Source organism: Artemia sp. Qi Xiang Cuo, chromosome 14, assembly GCF_049724085.1.
Source record: "Artemia sp. Qi Xiang Cuo chromosome 14, ASM4972408v1, whole genome shotgun sequence".
NCBI lineage: Eukaryota > Metazoa > Arthropoda > Branchiopoda > Anostraca > Artemiidae > Artemia > Artemia sp. Qi Xiang Cuo.
The window spans coordinates 54,286,275-54,309,965 of NC_142807.1; the positions used below are offsets into that span (position 1 = coordinate 54,286,275).

Here is a 23,691-nt window from a genome sequence, read left to right on the forward strand (position 1 = left end):
ATGTAATATTTTAATTTATTTCTTCTTTAGGGGATTCAGGCGTGTTTACGGGTGCTTCTGGTGGAAAAATAGCTTACATGTCTGGACTCGAAAATAATCATTATGGTGGGTTATCATTGGCCTATGACTCGATCAAAGCCATTGAGGTGCTGCTTGGTGGTGATGCTGGGTTCCGTGGTGTCGACATTCTTTTTACATCTCAGTGGCCTAAATCTATTACTAACTTCGCAAGTGTGCCGGTAAGTGTGAAATATTTTCTAACAGAATCACTTTCAGAGCTAGAGAAAAGTATGCTTTGTGCCTGAAAAATGAGAAGAAATAGAAGAAATATTTGTTAATAAAATATAACAACCTTTTTCTCTTTCAACCGTACAAGAAAATCGAAATATATTTTCTTGATTATTATCGCTTCTAATCAGTAGTTGTACCAAACCTATCCTGCTCAAGTCATCCTCAGGGCTATACTGTGGTGTTTATCCTTCCCATAGTATAGTGCAGACGGTTTGATATCATCTATTTTCCATTCTTATTTTAGTTTTATATTTGTGTTTAAAGCTTTTTCCAATAGGCGATGTTCAGAAGTCCTCCAAAAAAAAACGTCCCCCCAGATCCCAAATCAAATTCCATAGTGAAAGATACCCATCCTGGCTGGTCAAGCACATTATCTGAAAGTTCTAATGATGGCTCCGATTCGGAGAATAGGACAATGATAGTTGTACGGTAGGTCCTAATGCAACCATAAATGATGATAATGGGTTTCAAGAGGTCCTCTCTAGAAGCTCTAAAAAAGGAAAAAAATCTCCCCAATTAAAAGCATTTCCCCTCTCCCTGCCCAAGATCCTCCCTCCAAAAACTTACGAATTTACCTTAAAATTACTCCCACTACCCCCTTTGAAATAAAAATCATCACTGCAATAAGAGTTGCAATTTTTAAATTGCTAAAATCAATGTTCTCTCTTAACATTAACCGTGATGGATCTCTGCTTATAGCTGTAGAAGATCAGAAATCAGCTGATACAATAATTAACCTTAAATCCCTTCTGAATATCCCAATTATTGCATCTAATTGGAACCCAAAACAATCACCAACAAAAATTGTAGTTTACAATGTTCCCCCAGAGATATCTACTCAGGAGTTAAAAGAAGGCCTCTCAGATAGGGCTGGAAACACAATCCCAGTTGAGGATGTTACCCAACTTGGAAAACCTAACTCTACTGGCCTAAAAACTAGTAGATCCTTCTTATTCACACTAAAGGATAAAATTGATATCCCAGAAAAATTATTCCTATTTGGGCAAATCAAACCACACAAGGAATACAAACCTAAGCCTATTCAGTGTCAGAAGTGTTTCAAACTGGGACACACGACAAACAAATGCAATGAAATTCTCCAAGAGTGTAGTAATTGTAAATCTTTCCATCCTAAAGAGTTGACAACTTGCAAAAACACCCAGCCTACATGCATCAATTGAAAAGGTCCTCATGAATCTACAAATAAATCATTATGCCCTGCATACAAGAAAAGAGCTCTAACACTCCAAATATCAACAGAGAAGGCCATCCCATCCCCCTTTGCAGCAATGGAAGCAAATGCTGCCCAACAATACCAAATAAAGCCTGTAATGAAACCAACCAAAACCCCCAAGTCAAATGCCCCAAATGCATCAAGCACCCCATATAAAACAACATCTTCTAAGCCCCCTAGCTCAAATCCCTATCAGAAGGAATCACCAAGCCATCAAGCCTTGTTTTCCGGTGAGATTAGGCCAGCCTGGCCCTCCCTCCCAAGAAGAAACAAACCAGAAACACTACCAGGAATCAATCCCTTAACCAACAAACATGATTCACTACCAAAAATGCAATCCACAAATATATGCTTATTCATTCTAAACTGTAATGCAGTTCAGGCCATGAACATACATCAACTACAGAAAATAAAAATTATTGCAGAATTGGCAAAAATCTACATCCCAGATGATATGCTCATTCAAGCAAAAAAAGATCTTGCTTTACTTTTAACAAAGCTGAACATTGATACACAGTCATATGAAGAATAAATCAACAACACAACATTTATCAATACTCCAATGGAATGTAAGATCACTCACAGAAAATAAGCTAAATGAACTAATATCATTTATGAATAATAATTCCATTAATATTGCTTGCCTCCAGGAAACTCATTTAACCCAAAATCAACAAATTAAGTCTCTGGGATACACTATCCTGAGAAAGGATAGATCTTCAGAGAGAAAAGGAGGTGGTGTAGCTTTATTAGTTAATAATAATATAAAATTTTGTGGCATCAATTTTCCAGATTTTGAAAATGATGTTGATGTAATTGGTATAAGTGTTTGGCTGAATAATTTAAAAACCTACATAATAAGCTTTTATAACCCTAATGGCCAAACTTCAGATGCCAAGGACTTCTTTAATTATATAAATAATTCTAATATGTTAAAAAACATCATTATTTGTGGTGATTTCAATGCCCATAGCCTTTTGTGGGGGAATAAACCAGCAAATAAAGCTGGTAAATTTATTGAGCATATGACTTCAAATAATAATGAATTAGCTGTTGCTACCCCTCCAAACCTAGATACATATTTTAACCCCAAAAGTGCCAAATTCTCCACAATTGACCTACAAATTGTGTCTTCAAATTTTTTGAACAAAATTTACATAAATAAAATTGATAGTCTGTGTACAGACCACTTTGCTATAGTTTGCTCCCTAAATGAACCTGCTGAAACTTCATCTCATACCTCCAAATATATCAACACTAAAGCAAATTGGTCTATTTTCCAAAATAAGCTAAATGATGAAATTACAAATTTCACCCAAAGTTCATGCATTTCTAACACAACAGTTGACACACATGCTGAAGCCTTGACATCTTTACTAATAAATACAGCTAATCATGCTATCCCCAGGACAACACCTAAGAAAACATTCCCTAAACAAATTCCTAAAGCATGGTGGACAAATGAGTGCCTAAATAAATGGAAGATAAAAAAGGCAGGTAGGACAGAATTCATAAAAAAACCAACACCTACTACATATTTAAAAAAATTACAAGCAGAATCTAATCTAAAAAGGACTATAATAGATGCTAAATATAAATACTGGAATAATTTTGCAAATAATCTCTCCAGAGAAATGCATGAGCCAATTATACATAAAGTCATAAGCCACATATGTGGGAAAAAGACTTCTCCCAACCCACTCCTGTATGAACTTATACATAATAATACCCATTATGACAATGATATTGAAAAGGCTAACCTATTTGCAACTCTTTTTGTTAATAAGCTAACATCAAACAATCAAAGCAATCTGTCCACAATTCCTATGAACCCTAGTTACCAACCACGCCCAGGATCCGAGTACATAACTAATCCATTTACAATCCAGGAATTGAATAATGCAATACATCATATTAGGTCCAAAACTAGCAGCAGCTATGACAATATACACCCTACATTGATAAAGAATCTCACACCTTAATACAAACAAGAACTGATAAATTGTTATAATCACGCTTGGGCATCCTCTAGGTTCCCCAATATATGGAATTGTTCGTCCCTCCTACCAATCCTAAAGAAAAATAAACCAAAAGATAACCCTGAGTCTTATAGGCCCATAATGATTACACCTGTGATGGGGTCAATAATGGAGAAAATGATTTATCACAGACTCCTCTGGTTTGTTGAGAAAAATAACATGATCCCACACACTCAAACTGGATTCAGGAAATACCACTCCTCAACAGATGCTTTCATTTTGCTAACAAATGCAATAAATGAATCTTTCTCAAAAAATAATATCCTAGTGGCAGCTTTCCTTGATTTTGAAGGAGCATATGACAATGTGAACCACACAATCCTTTTAAATAAACTTGCAAACCTTGGAGTACCTCCCAAGCTAGTATCCTTTATTAAATCCTTCATAGAAGTGCGAAGTTTCATTGTTTGTGTTGGTTCAGCCTCTTCACCCCAAAAGACAATATCCAAAGGCCTACCTCAGGGAGCAGTCCTTAGTTGCCTCCTATTTGCCCTATATCTCTGGGATATGAACCTACCCCACACGAATCTACAATATGCTGATGATCTGGTGCTATGGTCATCTGGCAACACCTTTCAGATAGCACAGTCAAATCTGCAAAAGTCACTTTTCCAGTTTGAAAAATTCTCTCAACATTCAGATTTACCCATTGCACCCACCAAGTCAAAAATAATCCAATTTCACAGGAAGCGAAACCATGTTAATGCAAAACTAACTCTAAATAAAACAACTATTCCAGAAGATAATAATATTAATTACCTAGGTCTCATGCTTGACCAAAAACTTAATTTCCACCTCCACATTTCAAACACAATAAAAAAATGTTATAGAAAAGCAAATATACTAAAAAGACTTCTTTCCACACCCTGGGGTTGTAAGGAGAAAACCTTACTCCAGTTTTATAAATCACATATAAGACCCCATATTGATTATGGGCTCATTGTCTATGGTGCATGTGCAAAGACCCAGATGCAAAAAATTGAAACAACACAAAATGATATAATACGTCTCATATTTGGTCTTAGGAAACCCACAAGCACCAAGTTCCTGCTTATGGAGAGTGGATTAACAAAAATAAGGGATAGACGTAGCTTTCTCTTGATAAAACATCTTACAAAAATTGAATCAAATAGCTCACACACATTACATAATTGGTTAAGAAATCCAGCCATGTATAGAGGTATTGCAGATGAGTATGCCAATATTCAAAAGAAGTTCCCTGTACCAGCAAAGTCTATTGCACCTACTTTCCCCCAATCCCCTCCATGGAATTGGTCATTTCCCATAATAAATACTGAATTTTCAAAATGGAATAAAGATTTAACCCCCATTGCTTTTGTTCAGAAAAAATTTGCAGAACTGAATACAATTACCTATAAAAATCACTTCCAAATGTTTGTTGATGGGTCAAAAATGAATGAGAAGGTTGCAAGTAGTGTTTTCCTTCCTCACCTGAAAATTGCAATGGGCGAGAGATTATTTAATAATCTATCTATAATGTCTGCTGAGTTAAATGCCATAATCATGGCATTAGAACACCTTAAGGAAAACCAATCTTTGATTGAAAAATTGAATAATATTATCATCTATTCCGACTCTTTATCAAGCCTTGAGTTGCTGGCCTCAGCTCCTCAATATAAGTTGGACATTGACACTTATCATTGTCTCAGTATTATTGATAATCTTGCTTCAAGTGGCATAAACACTTACTTTCAGTACATTCCTAGCCACTCTGGCATAAGTGGTAATCATCAGGTTGATGAAATAGCAAAAAATGCTATAAATATTGACCAGCCAAGTGGGAGACCAATCCCAATTAGAGATATTTACCGATGGAGGCTATCAGATATTAATTTTAATAAGATTAATCCTATCCTTTCCCCCTTTCCCAATAAGTATCTTTCTAAAATTTATCATAGAATTCGTTCTGGAACAAATGGACTAAATTTCCTTGCATTCTCATATAAGATTTCTAATTCAAGTGGTTCAATTCCCCTGTCCCCTCTTTGCAGGCATTGTAATATGAATAATGAAACAATTGACCATTGCCTATTTGAATGTAATATGCTGACGTCTGCACAACATACCTTGCTTTCTAAACTGTTAAAATACTTCAAACACCACAAAATCCCACTATCAGTCAAGAGCCTAGCCAACTATACCTGCACAAAGAGCATAGAAATTGACATCTATCATCTTATATTTGAACTCCTAGAGTCGAAAGATCTGCTGAAAGATATCTGAATATATCTAATAAATATCAGGCAATCAAGCCAGTAGCTCTGTAGCCCACAGAGTGAAGCAGAAGGAAAAGGGCTAAATAGTTTTACTGAAAAGCCCGCCTGCTGTTAAATAGAAGAAGAACAACCACGAAATTATACACCTTAGCCGACGGAGAGCAGAGCTTGATATTTAAACTTCAAATAACTAATTAGAAAGCAACGGTAAACACCAAAAAGATCTTCTGAAAAAAGAAAAGAAAAGAAAAGGCATAAGTTGAGAAGAAAAAGCAGTGAAGACCATCCCAGTTTGGTACATTCCAAAAATAAAGCTATATTTATTGTTCATCAGTCCCCACATACTGACAAAGAATTGGCCTTTTAAAACGGGTGTATTTTTATTCCTTTTTCTAGTTAATTTAGGAGATGTTCATCCGGAATCTTCTTGATTTACATGCAACTAAAAATATTTATATATAAATATATAATTAGAATAATTTATTTATAACCCGCTCCAAGAAAAAGAAAGCAGGGCAAAAAAGAAAAAAATACTTTAAACAAGGTAAATAAATAATTTTTTAAAAAGTCGTCGAACGAGTAAGGGGTTTGTTGGGGGCAGATATTTTTAGGTACCGTGGGATGGTTTGCTAGTAACCTCTGTTAGTTTTAAACTGATGTTGGAGAGTCCGTAAACAGATTTGATGTTTCGATCTCTTCACGACGGAGGTAATTTTACTAAAAAACGGGACAAAAAGAAATGATATTATCTAATTTATCTTATCGGATATCTTTGTTGTGAAGAATAGGGAAAACTCCCGAAATAAACAAAACCGAATGGCCAGTAAAAAACTGAATATGATTTAGCCAAAGATTTTCTATTATATCTGTCTCAATTGGCTACAATTTCGGAGTAACTAAAAAGTATTTTCTTTTTGCTATCAGCGACGGCGTGACTCTGGAAAAATTTTTGATCTTTACTAATAGTCGAAAAAAGAAACCGACGATGTAGAGAAGGAATCTTAGGTCAGGAGGATCATATTATTTCTATTTAAAAGGAAGGTGCTCGTACTTTGATAGATTAAGAGGCATTCCTATCTCGAAATATACATATATATATATAAACGGCCCGTGAGCCGGCTTGTCCGTAGCATGAGAGCTCCCTATATACCAGGCGTATATAGGGAGTGTGTACATGTATAGTTGAATTTTTAGTGAGTTAGATATAGTTGGAATAGTGAGTTAGTTAGATTTTATTAGTTAGATACCATGTGTATATAGAAGAAGGAACATTGGAGTGCTCAAACTAAGAAGATTTTTCATTTCTTGAATAATCCCGACTCCAAAAAGATGAAGAATTATGTAGCGACGAAGTTTACACTGCCTTTCAAGACAAAAAAATAAATTATGCTTAAAGGGTCTTATATTGAAAAGAATATGACTACAAAAGTCTTAAGATTATGGCTCTATATTCAGACGCCGAAGAACAAAAACTAAATGAAAAAAATACAACTAAATTGTACTATATCCTTAAACATGCATGTAGTAGCTGGGTATTGTATGTTTGCTTTTTCTGAAATGTGAAATTGACAACCACATTTCTACTAAAAACAGTACGGCTTCTTAGATATACGTGGCTGTTTTTCAGTTGCTATCTCATTTTTCTGCACTTAAGTGGAAAATTCTTTTCAAAAAATGACTAAATATACCCGTGATTTGATTGGGTTTCGTTAGAGTATCCTAGATAGGCACATATAGTGTCAACATAGGGCAGAGCTGTTAGGATTCATGAGACTTAATACATCTATGTGTTGATTTATTTTATCAACAAGCTGCCAAAAGTTTGATCCGTCTATCTTTACTGTTAAGCTAACGTGTTATTTACTTTAAACGCACTGTATCCCTTTTCTATTTTCTTTGGCGCTGAATATGGTTCATTTGCTCAGACGCCAGTGTTATCTGTGCCTGCCCCGCGCGTGTTTTCGCGCTTGTTTTTGCGCAGCTTTAGGAAAAAACTTGTTTTCGTTTGTTCTGTCTATTGCTTGACAATGGGATGCACTTGCCTGAGAACTTTGTAAATGTAAAAGGCGTAGCTTTCCTTGTGTCTGTTATTTATATTCAAAGATAACCCTCGTAGGTATTCACTCATCAAATTTGTTAAATCCACCGAACAGCAGGGGCAAGCTCGATTTGGCTTTGGAACGGCTCGTTGTGCTATGAAAACATCCTGAGAAACACTTAGAAGATTTGCCTCAATCTCATTTGTGCTTGTGCTTTTCGATTGTATCTTGTGTAAATACAGTAAGATGCATCTTCTTCTTATGTTTAAATTTGCAGGCTTTTCAGTCGAGACTATTGAGCTCTTTTGCATTTTATCTGTCTTGAAGTGGAGTTATAAGCCTACTGTAACTCATTTGTCTTTTAGTAGCTACTTGGATTCAAGGCACTTGAAACAAGTGTATCCTTGGATATCTAGTGTATCCTAGTGCATACTATCCTAGTATATATATTTGAGTGAGTGAGTGCGTGTTAGTGAGGGTGCCCAACCGTTCTATCTAAATTCTATCTGTTCTATCTGTTCTGTTCTATCAACTGTTCTATTGGATATCTAGTGTATCCTAGTGCATACTACCCTAGTGTATATATTTGAGTGAGTGAGGGCGTGTTAGTGAGGGCGCCCAACTGTTAGTGAGGGCGCGTGGTAAACCAGGCTTTTAACTGAGGGTGGTAGTTTGTCGTGTTTGAGGCTCTTGAACAAACTATTTTGAAGATAGTGCTGTGTGGGTGTTAGTACATAACATTCAAAAAGGCTGTGGTCACTAGTTTCATTTATATTGAGTGTTATTGTACGAGTGTTATTGTTGTTTTTCTTCTGCTATCCATTGACCAACAAGGAAACATTCTAGTTAGTTGCCATCTGTGTTTATATGAAAACATTAAAAGATGTGTGTTGTTTCACTGGATAGCTGAAAAATAGTAGTACCCGGCGTATGCGATTTCTTACTAAGTCATTTTACATTGCAAAGCATTCTGTGTTGTTAAGGAGCTAAAATCACCTGTCAGAAAAGCCATGTGTTTTCCATCTACCTTTGCATATTTCTACGAAAAATTAGGTAACATTCTTTTCCATCAAAATACTCCATCGTAACAAGATGCTTTTCAAAAATAACTACTATTTTATTTTTTATTTTCTTTACAATACATTGCTTCTAGGAACATAAATTTATTTTTATAACTGAGTTGTGTTGTGTTTCAGCCAGGCTTTCAACCTGAAAGAAGTGGCTCTTGTCAAAACTAACTGTATTTTTTTTCCAGCATGTTGCTTCTGGCAATATAAATTCATTTTTATAACCGAGTTTGTGTTTTGTTTCAGCCAGGATTTGAACCTGAAGCAAGCGGCTCTCCATTGGTTTCTCGATTAGCTTTAAAGGTGAAACCCCGATATCATTTTGCAGGTGTTGAAGATATTTTTTATCAACGTCTTCCTTACAGGTAATTTATTTTGAAGCGCTTTTGTTTTGTTGTCGTCTGTAGTAAGAAGTGGTCTGGGGTTAAAACAGACAAAACTGAACAACATAAACTCGCATTAAACCTCTACACTTGGCCACAAACAAATGTGCATGTATGCTATTGGGACATAGGTAATTTGACGAACTCTCCCATCCCCACTATGAAAAATAGTTTTGTTCCTCTTGGTGATAAAGGGTAATTGAAGGAAAATTATGTTTCCTTATTCGTGGTCAATAGAAAGTAGACTCTCAAAATACTAGTCACTAGATAAAAGAAGTGGTTTTAAACATCTAGGATCTTTTTTTAAAAACTTGTCGTTCATAGGTAAAACATTATCAAAACTAATTATCAAATCAAAAACATAATCAAATCAAATCATAACTAATTGGTTCAATTTGACAACGCTTTTCGTCCGTATAAGTTCAATTTTTAAGCCGTTTGGTGCCACGTTTTTTAGCTTAGTTTTGTTCCTCTTGTTCATTTACTATTACCCCAACTTTGTCCTATATTTGTCCTCTAATTTGCCTGTCTTTTAGACTTTGTTTTTTTAAGTATCACCCCCTCCGAAATAGATTCCTGTGTGTGTGTCTAAGTGAAAATGCTTTCGGGGCTTTTGGTTGCTTATTTCTTCTATTTCTTCATAACTAATTGGTTCAATTTGACAACGCTTTTCGTCCGTATAACTTCAATTTTTTAAGCCGTTTGGTGCCACGTTTTTTATTTTTCATCCATGTCTTTTTCTGTTCTTCTTTGGCGACCGTTACTGCCTATAACTGCATACGGGGGTATTTTCACTAACATTATATGTCAACTTGTTGCACACATGTCAACATCTGATAATTAAGGGATCATTATGTGAATTATGTTTCTTTATACGTGGTTGATAGACAGTTGAATCTCAAAATGATAGTCACTAGATAATAGAAGTGGTTAGAAACATACAGGTCCAGTCTTACCACCTTGTTGGCCCTAGGTAAAACATCAGCAGAAGATTCCCGCATTATTCAAAAGTTTAAATATGTAGTCCGATATTAGCCTATATAAGCTTATGGGCCTACACCTAATGTTCAGTGGTAGGAATGTGAACAGGAATTATTTTCGTGGGGGGGGGGGTAACCTTGAAATAGCTAATGAATGGGAGAACTCTACGAATACATGTGAAGTCATAAGAAAATCGGAAGTATTTCAAGATTATGGGTGACACACGTGTGACTCCCCCCCCCCTCCAAGCCCAAGTTTGGTCATTGGCCTGGCAAGATTGATGGCCATAATGAATATTTAATTACCATCATTACCGTACCATTACATAATGTATTGTACATAAGGAACTCCTTTGTTTGATAAAGTCTGCGACTTCATAGAATAAAATTGTGCATATCACCTTAAATATTTTCTGTTTGTTAAATTTTTAGAATGTGTAGAAAGAGAGTATCTGCCATCCAACACTGTCTTTTTTTTTTTTTACAAAGAATGCCCTTTTTTGGATCTTAAAAAATGTATTAAGATATAAAAATTGAAATACCTGATTAATTTAACCCTGATTAGAGGGATTAGCCATATAAACTGCAAGCTTGTTTTTGATCTGTCAAAGAATAATTTCTTAGACTACTTCATTTCCATTTATAATATCAGAAGATATATGTATATAATATCAGACTATACCAAATCATAGAGTGAACAAAACTTTTGCTTTTCAAATGGGAGTTTCTTTCGTTTTCTTTTTTTTGTATATAGTTTTTTTTTATTGTTTCTTTCTTGTGTGTGTTAATGGTTCAAACCAGTTTTGGTGCTTGAACTTGTCTGTCTTCATTTTCACTCAAAAATGTTTCATGAATGCTGCTTGTTAAAATTTTAGTTTATTCAGAGTATTTAACCTTTAAAAAAGAAATTCAAGGAAATTAAATTAAATTTGCAAAATATTATTTTTTACGGTTACTCATTCCTTTCAATTCTATGGTCATTCAATGGATAATGACTAATAAACATAGTAACACAGTCTTAAAAGATACACCCTTATCGTCACAAAAAGTGTTAAGTCACCCCTATTACTTGGCCCTGTATTATATACCTTTTGCTGTGGTTTTTGAGGCGTCTTCATCCTTTCATAGTTTCCCAACAAATTCTTCTTCTTCTTCTATTTAAACTTATTGGCGAAACAAAATCTCGACATATCCAAGTCATACTTTTCTCCATCAAGTTTTTTTTTATTATCATATTTCTTTTTGTCATTAACAGGTTTGAAAAATACACAAATTCAGCGGGATGAAATCTCGTCTGTGGGCATTTTACTGAGTTCTGAGCTCTTTTATTTATCAATAAATTTTCAACTAAAATCATCTGTAACACAATCTCCCCCGTGAGGCTTCATGGCCAGGAAGAAACAGGGGAAAGAAACACACAACAAAAAACAAACAAACCAACAAAATCCATTATCCAGTCGCCCACTTTAACAATCGCCAAAATCACAAGCTAGGCAGGGAAGTAGTACATGATTTCACAAACTCAGTTAGATATTCAACCCAATCCAGAGACATCAACTCTAAGGAAAACCGAGAAGAAGACTTGATTATTAACTAGAAATTATCTAACATACTTTTTGAAGATACTAAACGAGTGGCAGTCCCTGCGGACTCTGGGACTGGTTCCATAGCATGTTGCAAGCTATCAGAGGGTTAAAGTCAGACCGATTGATAAGAGTGCGAGGAATCTGTAAGTTGTTGGAAATGCAGAAATGATAAATTCGATTGTCCGTAAATACAAGATATGTTAATATATAGGGCAGCAGGAAGCTGGCCATGCAACTTTAAAAAAGTGAAAGAAGCACAAGACGAAAAATAAAGGGATTGCTCCAAAGGTAAAGAGGATTGATTACCTATTTATTTGCCAATCAAGCTTTAAAATCAGCACCGGTAATAATTACCGGCCACTGGTTTAAAAGGAACATCAGACATTTAGTAAACAACCAACTAATGGAATAGAGCAGAAAATGTTGCAAAAGTGCTTGCGCCAAATTAAGATAATTTCTTTCGCTAAACTGATTGTTGGACATAATTGGAAGAAGGTGTTAAAGCGCATCTGTAGCTATATATAATCGCGCATCAAGTGTTGAGTCGGGCAGTATTTTGATCGGTCGTTTACCGTTTATCATCAATTTTGTGTGAATTAAAATTTTTCTGCCAGAAAATAAATCACTAAACGTCAAGTGGTTAAGCGCAACTATCACCAGAATGAACAAATAATGATGCCCCGTCAGTTGATAAATTGTTTACGTTAATTAAATCTCCTTGTTATTTTTGGCAGTTGAAAACAATTCGGAAGAATAGGAAGATAAGTTTTCCAACCAAAATTTGAATATTGGAAGCTACAGTGATGATAGTGGTCAAGTATGGTTCCAAAGCATGGGCACTCCGAAAAACGGACCAAGATTTTCTAGATGTTTTCCAGAGAAATTGTTTTGGGTACCCGGATGACTGACCGAATTTCAAACAGTAGGCTGTACAAAATGTGTGGTTCAATCCCACTTTCTAAGGCTGTATTGAGAGAAAGGTTGAGATGGCTAGGGTATGTTCTGCGGATAAAGGATGATAGATTGCCAAAGATTGTCCTTTTCAGCCAACCGTCTAGAGCTAAAAGGAAAGCAGGTCGTCCGCGGTTGGGGAAGTCGTAAAGAAGAATTTAAGGGAAATGGCAACTTTCTGGGAGGGTGTAAAGAAGGAGGCTTTGAATAGATTAGGATGGATGAGGAGCGTGCGGAGCTGTGTCGGCCTCAGGTGACTTGGGTGCTGCGGTGAGTTGTTAGTTGTATTAATAGTAATTTTCTTGTAAGTGCAAATGCCTCCTCCTCCTACACTATTTGCAGTGCTAATATCTTTGAATGTCTTAATGCAAAACAACACATTGCAACAAAAAGCTCTAGCAATCCTGCGGGAGCTCTGTGTACCATTTTACTAAAGTGGTTATGTAGAAATTTTTGCTAGTTACGATAACTGTGCTGTAAGATAGATAAAACAATAAGTGTTAAAAACAATTTGCGTAAGAAATTGAGAATACGGAAACTGAATTAGTTTCACCGAAAGTATTTATACTTTATACTTGAGTGTGCCCAAACTCGATATTGAGCTGAGTTTTGATCTGGCTTTTTTATTGAGTTTTTGGGCTGACATCTGGTAACAGTGACAACAAATGTGTGTTTCATTACGAAATTTCATTGCGAATAGCTGTAAAAAAAAATTTACCAAAAAGAATTATCACGTTTAGTAAAACATGATAATTTACGGGTATTTTCAATTTACGGGTATTTTTTTTTTTTTAATTTTTTTTTTTTTACTAGTTTGCCATTGTACCAATTTAGCGCTGAAAAGTGACAGTAGAATTCAGATTAATGGGTTGTTTTCTCAAATTTTGAATCCAATTCATCATCATATTGCATATGATTCTTGGCCATTACAGCCATGTTAAAATTGCTAGGTAAATATTGTCCAAGGTTCCCACATAACTCAACCACCATAACTCGACCACCAAACAGCTCAACTCAACTATCAAATAACTCAACTACCTTAAATTCAACCTCCAAATAACTTAACCATAATCAACTCGACCACCAAACAACTCAACTGGCACTTAACTCAACTTCCTTAAATTCAATCACCAAACAACTCAATCACCGAATAGTTCAACCGCCATCATCTCAACCACCACATAATTTAGATTTATTTCAATTTTTGTCTCATGAAGGATTTTTTAATATATTGTTTTAAAAAAGGAGCAAAAAACGAAACATTACAATTGGCGCCAATTTTCTGAAGAGCAAAACGGTACTCAAAGAGAGAAAAACTTGACTCCAGAAACGTAAATGTGTTTGGATAATTCGTATTTACTTTTCCGCTATTTTTTTTATAAAATCCTTAACAACTGTACATGTTTTTATCTTTTAAATTTATTCAAGCTTCGATCTGACCAGAAGCACTGGGGGGCACGCAAACACTGGAAGAACAGAGTGATATATTTTTAAGCTCAACAATATTCTTCATGGGGGAAAATCTGCAAAAAGTGAATGAAATACAAGTCTATGTGGGTATTCTCCCATTCAAAGCATCTTTTCACCCTTGCATAGGAGCAATTGCTTTCAGGTATCCCATTTTGTTTTCTTCCTTAGGGTATGTTTGAACGTCTCTTGAAAGTCGTTGAGCAAGTATTTTATATTTTGGAATTTTCTAAGGTCATTTTCGAACTCTTGTTTGAGGCCCAGCGATTGAACTTTTCTTATGATAGACTGTGAAAATTGGAAGAAACAACCTGATAACATAGAATTTGGAAACTCAGCTTGAAAAGCAATTATAGCAGCTTTTTCAGAATCTGCCAGAATTCTAGTGGGATTGGCTCTTGGCACCAAGTCTTTAAGTGCTTGTAACATGCCTTGATATGTGATTTCTGCCTTATCAGGCAAAATAAAGTGAATGCAAGGTGAATATGAATCACCAACCTTTGCATGTGTTGTATATAGCTGAAAAAAAAAGCCGGGGCACAACCTTGAATATTCCATCACCTAAAAGTAGTTTTAATCCCTCAAGATACTGCAACCATATCTCTGGGGTCCACAGCCAAAATTCTTTTAAAAATATTTTGCCTGGAATCCCAAAGGGCAAGATCTTGATACAAATCTGGGATTTCAAGGGCCATCAACAGGGGTTCTCGAAGGTAATAATCGTTTTTTCGCCTTCCTCGGCGAATGGGCTCCTTTTAGGCACTCTTTGCAGGCATTTTAACAAGTACGTCCTCGTTTTTAATTTGAAGCTGTTCCCCTAAAAGATTTCTAGTCGACACAGAGGAAGTGGTTGATGTTTATTTAATGTTGAACTTTGTTTGAGAAGCTCTCACACTGATCGGATCACCAAAGTGTGAATTTTCACCAGGCTTTGGTGATTGATCAACAGGTATGTATTGAAACAGATCTGAGTTATTTGGTGGTTGAGTTGATGATGGTTGAGTTGTTTGGTGGTTGAATCTAAGGTAGTTGGGTGCAGGGTGCTATAGTTCTCTGGTGGTTGAATTTAAGGTAGTTGAGTTGTGTGGTTGTTGAGCTGATGGTGGTTGAGTTGTTTGCTGGTTGAATCCAAGGTAGTTGGGTGCAGGGTGCTATAGTTCTTTGGTGGCTGAATTTAAGGCAGTTGATTTTTGTGGTTGTTGAGCTGATGATGGTTGAGTTGTTTGGTGGTTGAATCTAAGGTAGTTGGGTGCAGGGTGCTATAGTTATTTGGTGGTTGAATTTAAGGTAGTTGAGTTCTGTGGTTGTTGAGTTGATGATGGTTGAGTTGTTTGGTGGTTGAATCTAAGGTAGTTTGGTGCAGGGTGCTATAATTCTTTGGTGGTTGAATTTAAGGTAGTTGAGTTGTGTGGTTGTTGAGTTGACGGTGGTTGAGTTGTTTGGTGGTCAATTTATGGTGGTTGAGTTCTGTGTTCACTATTGTCCAAATTTCATAATATCTTTACTACTTCTGATACCAGGGAGTCACTGCAGCATTAAGACACAAGAGGCCGACACACTGGTGGACACTCCTCCTCCATTTCACCCTATTTAAAGCTTCACCCATAGACACAAGTCCCAAGCATCAGTCACGGTTGTAGTCCAAGAAATTATACCAATCTTGAGAGACTACCTACCTCTCAAGATTTCAATTTCTTTCTTTATAATCTGATCTCAGCCTAATCCGAGACGCCTCGATTTTCTCTAGCCATCTTGTGGGCTATTTGACAACAGTGATTCTAGGTATATGGTTGTTACTCACAGACATGAGGTATATAATACAGATGTCAAACTGAGCAATTTTTTGGTAAATTTTGTGCTTGTGCTCGTTTGTCTCTATTTTCTTCCATAAATTTGTTATGAACATTGCTTGTTAAAAGTAAGCTCATTCTGAACAATCGATTTTTACGAAAGAAATTAAAGGTAATTAAAAATAACTTGTGAAATAACCATCAATTTGCTTGATGCTTGAACTTATCAGTTATAGTCCTCTGATAATTTAGTAAATATTGTCCAAAATAATTATGAACTGATCATTTGAATAAACGGACTGTTTAGTAAATATTGCAAGACTGTCTTCCAACTCACATTATAATAATCATGAATATCTTCAAGTCACGCCTAATACTTGATCCCTTTTTTAAAATTGCAGAATATGCGAGATGGACATCTTTATTATATACATTTTGTCTGTGTCAATATCCATCGGAAGAAAATACACGAATCTCCTTAGCCGCTAGTGATTGGTATACTGTGTGGGGTCGAGTCATTTTCTTATGGAGTCGAAGGAGTCATTTGGAGCCATAGTCGATGGAGTCATTCTCTTATGGTTTTCTTATGGAGCACGATTTTTTTATTGCAAATTTTTATTTTAGGAATCATAGGGTGCTAGCCGAATCTCAGAAGCACGTGACTCGTTTTATTGGTGTGGCTAAAGTTGGCAACAAGTCTCAAAAATGGTTGTATGCATTTAATTTGACCCCTATGTGCAAAATGGATAATTCAACGTTAGTAGAACAACCAACTGATGCAACAGAATCACCCTACATAAATGATGAAAGTAAGTATGAATGTACCCTAATTTATGGCCAAAATTTCGTCTATATAAGTACGACTGTACCCGGGACTTGGATCGGAAAAATTACAAGCACAAAAAAGTACATAAAAAAAATTAATACAAAAAAAAACACAAAAGAGTAAATACATAAAAAAGCTTGTGGTAATTATAAGTACTACTAAACAGTGAAAAGCAGTTAATGACCTCCGAGTGAATTATGGCTCTCTGTGAGACTTTAGGTAAATATAGAAGAAGTTGTGGAAGGGGAGGAGTAGAGATTAATTTCTTATCTCCCTTCAATGTTGAACTAACCCTGTAATATGGGTGGTCTCAGTGAATTTCCATGGAAATTTGTTTCTAGGAACTCTGTTCCATCGAAATTTAAAATGAAATAGCTGGTTTTATTTCTTATGCATAAAACAGTTCGTGGTAATGAACTGTAAGTAAAGAGTGACTCGTGCTAATAGTAACCGAGACTGAAGAACATGGGTTTCGGCAACAACGAACAAATCAAAAGAATTAGCTTTTTATGGAGAATGAATAAAAGAAAGAAAAAACTTTTCAAGTGAAAATATAGGGTGATATAAAAGCTCAAAACGAACATGCATTGATTGGTATATGAGGGTTACTGCCCCCTTCTTAAAGTCCTGCTCTTTACGCTGCGGTTTTGTAGTGCTTCTAAAACACTTCTTATTAAAATTCAACGGGTCATATGATTTGGGGGAAAAAGTCTAACTTTAGCGCAAAGAGCTGGGGATGTAAAGCGGAACTGCAAATAGAATAAATATTTTTAAACTTTTAACAAATATGACAAAATACGAAACTACAAATAAATATGGTAAATTATTGTTAAAGTTGTCATATATTTATAGAAATCGTCAACGTCGGACTACCTACAAAGCCTGAACTAAATCAGTTTTTCTACGATACTAACTATCAACCAGAAGAAGCTGGCCGACAGAAAAAGAAGAGAAAGTATGAAGAAAATAGACCGTCTGGTCCACCTTCGCCTTGCTGGTTCTGTCTCTCTAGCCCTGATGTTGATAAGCATCTAATTATAAGCATTGGAGAGCATGTAAGCTCATTTCTAGTAGTTTTAAATTTAGTTTTAGTTTGGTCAGTTTTTAATCAAAGAGTTTTATCAACTGTCAAATCTGTTTAATTAGCTGTCATGAACAGATTAACTGTCAAAGTATCGGTAAGCTCAAATCTGTTTATTTAACTGTCATTAACAAATTGACTTTAAAAGCACTGGAGAGCATGTTAGCTCATTTTTGTTAGTTTTTAATTTGGTTTTAGTTTGGTCATTTTTTAATCAAAAAGTTTTATCAACTGTCAAATCTGTTTAATTAGCTGTCATTGACAGATTAACTGTCAAAGTATTGGAGAATATGTAAGCTCAAACCTGTTTATTTAATTGTCATTAACAAATTAATTGTCAAAGCATCGTAGAGCATGTGAGCTCATTTCTGTTAGGCTTTGTTTTGGTTTTAGTTTGGTCAGTTTTTAATCTAAGAGGTTTATTAACTGTCAAACCTACAGCAATATTATCTCGGAAGCCTTTGTTCTCATCTCGTCCAATAATACTAAATAGCTTTAACTCAGGTGATGTAGTTCCCGGCTTAAAACTGCCCTCAGAGAAGGGTGTAAGCAGCCCTCGCTCTAGAAGGCTAAAAATATACAAGAAGTGCAATACTTAATCCTTAGCTGCCCTGACATGCGCACATCCTCTTCCTGCTCCATGCCAAGCCTATTTTTCTGAACCTCAACCCTTTACCCATTTTTAAAAGTTGGTTTTAAGAATATACTTCGGACTGGTTCATTATTTTTATTGCTGGAATCCTTTTCTGCATAGAAGTATTATTTTAACTGGTAATGGATTTGGGAGGGTTTTTCGTTTCTAATTATCTGAAAACCTGAGTTTCTTTGTAATATGTCCACCTCTATTTGCTGATTTAAGCTTGTCCTTTTTTGGGGTGCCTTGTGTCCTTCGAGAAAAGATCGCCGTATTTTAATATCGTGACATAATATTTTTCCCGTTTTTTTTATTTGTATTTTGTATATTTATCTATTTTGGCTTTTTAAAGGTTTATTTTCATCTAAAATTTTTCATTCAGTTTCATAACGTGTGCTATGATTGATTGTTCTGCTACCGGTCCCTGACACTCCCTGTACCCCAACTCCAGACAACTTTTTTTTAAGGTTAACGCCTCTAGCAATAAATTCAGCTCCTCAACCCTGAATACAAACTATTAAAACTAGTAGGGTGCGAAATTCGAGAATTTAATAATAATTTAATATTATGCACGTTCTGCGGATTAAGGATGACGAATTACCGAAGATTGTCCTTATCGGCCAACCGAAAACTTGGTCATCTCCGAATGGGGTGGGAGGATGTGAGGAAAGATTTAAGGGAAATGGAAAGTTCTTGGGAGGGCGTAAAGAAGGAGACTTTGAATATATTGGGGTGGAGAAGGAGCGTGCGTAGCTGTGTTCGCCTCAGGCGGCTTGGTGCTGCGGTGAGTTGTTAGTAGTAGTAGTAGCGTAAAAAATAATTTAGTACTATAATAACAAATAATAATTCATATTGATAATATAAATGTTCGTGGAGTGGAAACTAGTACTAGCGTGGGAAAAAAAAATTGCCAACGCCAATGAAATAAAGCACTCCAATATAGCACAATAAAGCACAATCTTGATCTAATAAAGCACATTCTTGTGCAGAAAGACAGGCTCAATCCCAAGGTTTCCCTCTCATTTTCCTCTATAATTTTCTATTCAGTTTCTTACTGAATGCTAAGATCGATAATTCTACTACCGATCACTTCCAGTCTTCATATACCCCAACTCCCGACAAAATTTTCTTTTTTTAAAGAGAAAAACTGGTCAAAAAAATTAAATAATAAAAATATCCAACAAATAGAATCCTCTAGCAATAAGTTTAATTCCTCATCCCAGAAAGTAACTAACAAACAAGGAAAACGATCAAAAATTGTGCAAATAAAAAAAATTCAAATAATAATATAAATAGAGATAATGTTATAATAATAAGAAAATTATTAATAATAGCCAAAATATAATAAATACCAGAATAACAACACTAATAATGCTAAAGTAATAATAATAATAAAAATTGTGCAAAATAGGTAAAAAGTGCAAAAATTCAATAATTGTAAAACAAAACATTAATGAAATGGATTAAAAAAAGACACAATCTTGTACAGAAAGACAGACTTGATCCCAAAAATGTCGTCTTGTTTTCCTATTTTTTTAACTTTTAAGTAATTAGAACAGGCTAATGAATAGAGATTTTGACATCTTTACGCTCCCGTTTCCCAAATAGACTGGATCGTGAAGAGACGATAATAAAGCACAAGTATCAGCCTAGTTCTTAGTTCCTACCTATTCTGGATTTAGTGCTTATGACAGGAGTTTAGTCCCTTATGACAGGAACTCTTTCTTCTCCATCGCAGAGACCTTATCAGTCAGTTTTATAAACTTACTTGTAGTAGGACCTGGTGTTTTCTGCCTCACGTGACATCAGAAATTCACATGTTTCGGGGGAATTTGTTTAACCGTGAGCTCCCCAGACTCATGGAACGTGCTCAGCATGGCTTTTACTCTCGGATCATCTTTTAATAGCATGTGTTTGTCACAACACAGTATGTTCACGAAACGTATTTTAAACGTTTGGTTGCTACGGGCCTTGGTGCACTCTTTCCTAGGTCGCAGCTATTGTTGAATCCTTGATTAAACTCAAGTGATAGCACCGAAAATTCGTGTCTGATCAATTTTCTATACTCTTTTGTCAAAAACTAAATGATATTTGTCCTAGACTTAAAGGTATTACAGAACATATCAACACTTTTTTTTTGTTTAAACACTTTATTGGAAATTTTATTAATGAGCTAAATTCCTTGTAATGACATTGCCTAAATAGAGGCTGTTCATAGAAAAAAAAAAACTAAAAGAATAACTGGATTTTTTATCCCATATCTTGCTGATGAAAAACAATATGCTATGATGATAAACTAGCGTTTCTGATGCAATGTAGAAGACTAATGTAGATGCATGCAGCCATCAATGTAACAATTTGGCCCATAGATGCACCATCTACTTTCAAACTGGTTTCCTGGTCTTTCTCTTTGGACAACTCCTATGGGGAATTGTTCAAAGAGTTCGTTTTGGTTGTAATTCAGCAATGGATAGGGCTTGGGGTAGGGCCATTGGCCTTTCCGCTGACTGAATGGTGCATGATTCTGTTTTAACTTACATGTCATTCCATAATTATAGTTGTTCAAATATGGGCCAGCTCTTGCTTTTATGCTGACAAAGTTAGGGTTGAAAAGTCTTTGTTTTACATTAAGTTTACGTGTGTTCGTTACACCCTCTTGGCTCATAGCAAACTGTCCAAAATTGTTAAACCCGATAGGTGTTGAGCGTTTAAGCAAATCCCGCTTCTTCTCAGTTTCGGTGGGTAAATGATCAATACAGGTAGAGTTGTGCAATGTTTGGATCTTTTCACCCGAGTCTTTGGAGCCAATAGACGTTCTAAGTATATCCAGTTTTGTCTTCACATCGGTGTGTAGACAGGCCTCAATGCCAGGCTTCCTTTTATTCAAGGTTTCATCTGTACAGACTTGAAAATCATCAAATTTAGGGTTCATATGCAAATCATCGATCTTAGGCAAGTCATCCCGATCAATATTAGCTTCGCACCAATAGCTTAGATGTCCTGCATTAGCTTCACCTGACGAATCAGCATCCCTTCTGGCTTGTCCTAGGGAATTTGAGCTTTCAGGAACTGCAGCAACTGTACATGTGGCCTCTGTAGCAAAATTATCAGCATTAGTTTTTTCTGGCAAACTAACTTTCTTACTTGAACTCCTAGGAACTGCGGGGATCTCAGAATCACTTCTCGTTGAACACTGAGCACCGTTAGGCATGTTATACCAACTCTCTGCGAACGCTTCTTTGTTATTAATTTTTTCCATAAATAAATCTTTTTCTTGCTTTTCTTCTCTATCACTTGGAAATCTGGTACCACAAATTGCTCTAAAAAGTCGGTGACTAAATTTGTCATTTGAAACGCTTTCAATAAAATTCTTAAAAGCAAAGTCTTCCATTACTATTTTATTTACAACTTGATTCTTTGTGAGCCTATTCACTACTAATTGTTGTCGAGGCACTGCGTCGATCTATACAGTTACTTTTATATGACATCATATTTGCTCAGTGTATCCGTCTTTCCGCCTGTTATCAGGATGACGTCATATTTTCATCATGGAGTTCTATGCATTCTCTCGTCATCAGTTTTTATTCAGTATGACGTTATATGTTGTTTCTTAAATGTATATGTTTTATTCGTCAGCAGGTTGACTTTGAGCCCCTGGCCCCCTCTCACCCAATAGTAATGTTTATCCTCTATTTTCCTATATTTGGCATACAATTTACCTATTCTTGATTTTATCGGCTTGTACCCCCTCCGCCTCGAAACATAGTCCCTCAGAAAGTAAATCGTAGCGTATGTGTTTGATTAGAGCATACCTAGCTTAAAGACTAAAATGACCACGTTTCCTTGTAATCTAATGATAAATGTTTGCACCATCCTCCTGTGAAATGTGAAAATAAGTTTTCTAGAAATCGTATGAAAAATTGTAAGCGAAATTTTAATGGCTTTGGTTCTGAAATAGAATTCACCAGGCTTTAGAGGTCTTATCTTGTATGTGTATATTTGGTTTTGTAAAACCATTTGCGCTTTCCTGAGCAGATCGAATAAAAAATGTGCAATTCTATGTAAACATCCTCCTCGTGTAATATGTGAAAATAAGCTTTCCAAAAAAATCCTGGAACATCTTAAGCGAGCTTTCACTGGTTTTAATATTGAAATAAAATTCACTCTTATCTTAAGATGTTCCAGATGTTATAAAACTTAAGATGTTCTAAAACAAAAATTTAGACAAAATATATTGGACATTGTTTCAACAGTTACACAGGGAGTTAATTACACAAAAATTCGGGAATTCCAGGGTTTCTAACATTGGTGTTACCATCAGTTTCATGGAAAATGAGTTAACTCGTCGCTATTACACCAAAAAGTTATTTTCACACATTTGTGGTTGCAGCCAAAAATTTTTTGCCAAGTTCTTCTCAAGAGAAGGATCAGCAGGATAATATAGATCGGAAATAAAAGTATGATTGAATATATATTTCCCTGCTCCCTTTGAATACTGCTCAGCAAACGGGTTTTTGGCAATTATTTAGGCAATTGGCAATCATTTTAAAATGTCTTATACGGTCTTTAAACTTCCAAAGGGCAGAAAATCACTCTTTTAACTATTAGTTACTCTTTGAACTCGTATTACCATATTATGCATTAAGACAATTATAATTAAAGTTTAAAACTAAAAACAATTATACTACTTAGAATGAAGTCTATTAGATAAAAAACTCCTTGCACCGCGCGGGAAGAAACCTGAAAATCTTTATTTGAGAGGCACAGCTGCTTCCACTACCCTAGCAAGAGGTAACAGAGCTTATTATTTTAAAGTACGATGGTAATCTCACCCAATTGTAACGTTTATCCTCTATTTTCCTATATTTGGTATACAGTATACCTATTCTGGCTTTTATCGGCTTGTACCCCCTCCCCCTCGAAACATAGTCCCTCAGAAAATAAATCGTTGCGTATGTGATTAGAATAATTATAACTTGAATTAGAATAATAATAATTAGAATAATAATAATTAGAATAACTATAATTTGCTATCAATAAGCACTTTCTGTTATCACTTACATACATGAAGAGTAAACAGTACGAA

General features: G+C 35.5%; 1 protein-coding gene across 1 annotated transcript in view; it reads left to right on the forward strand.

Annotated features, from left to right (window-relative positions):
- LOC148944632 (pre-mRNA splicing factor cwf19l1-like) overlaps positions 1-23,691 on the forward strand; it is a 75,517-nt gene that overhangs the window by 27,719 nt on the left and 24,107 nt on the right. Inside the window, exons 4-7 of the mRNA XM_089100550.1 lie at positions 31-239; positions 9,154-9,272; positions 16,689-16,873; positions 17,743-17,945. Of these exons, the coding sequence (XP_088956676.1) occupies positions 31-239; positions 9,154-9,272; positions 16,689-16,873; positions 17,743-17,945 (716 nt within the window). The remainder of the gene's footprint in view (positions 1-30; positions 240-9,153; positions 9,273-16,688; positions 16,874-17,742; positions 17,946-23,691) is intronic.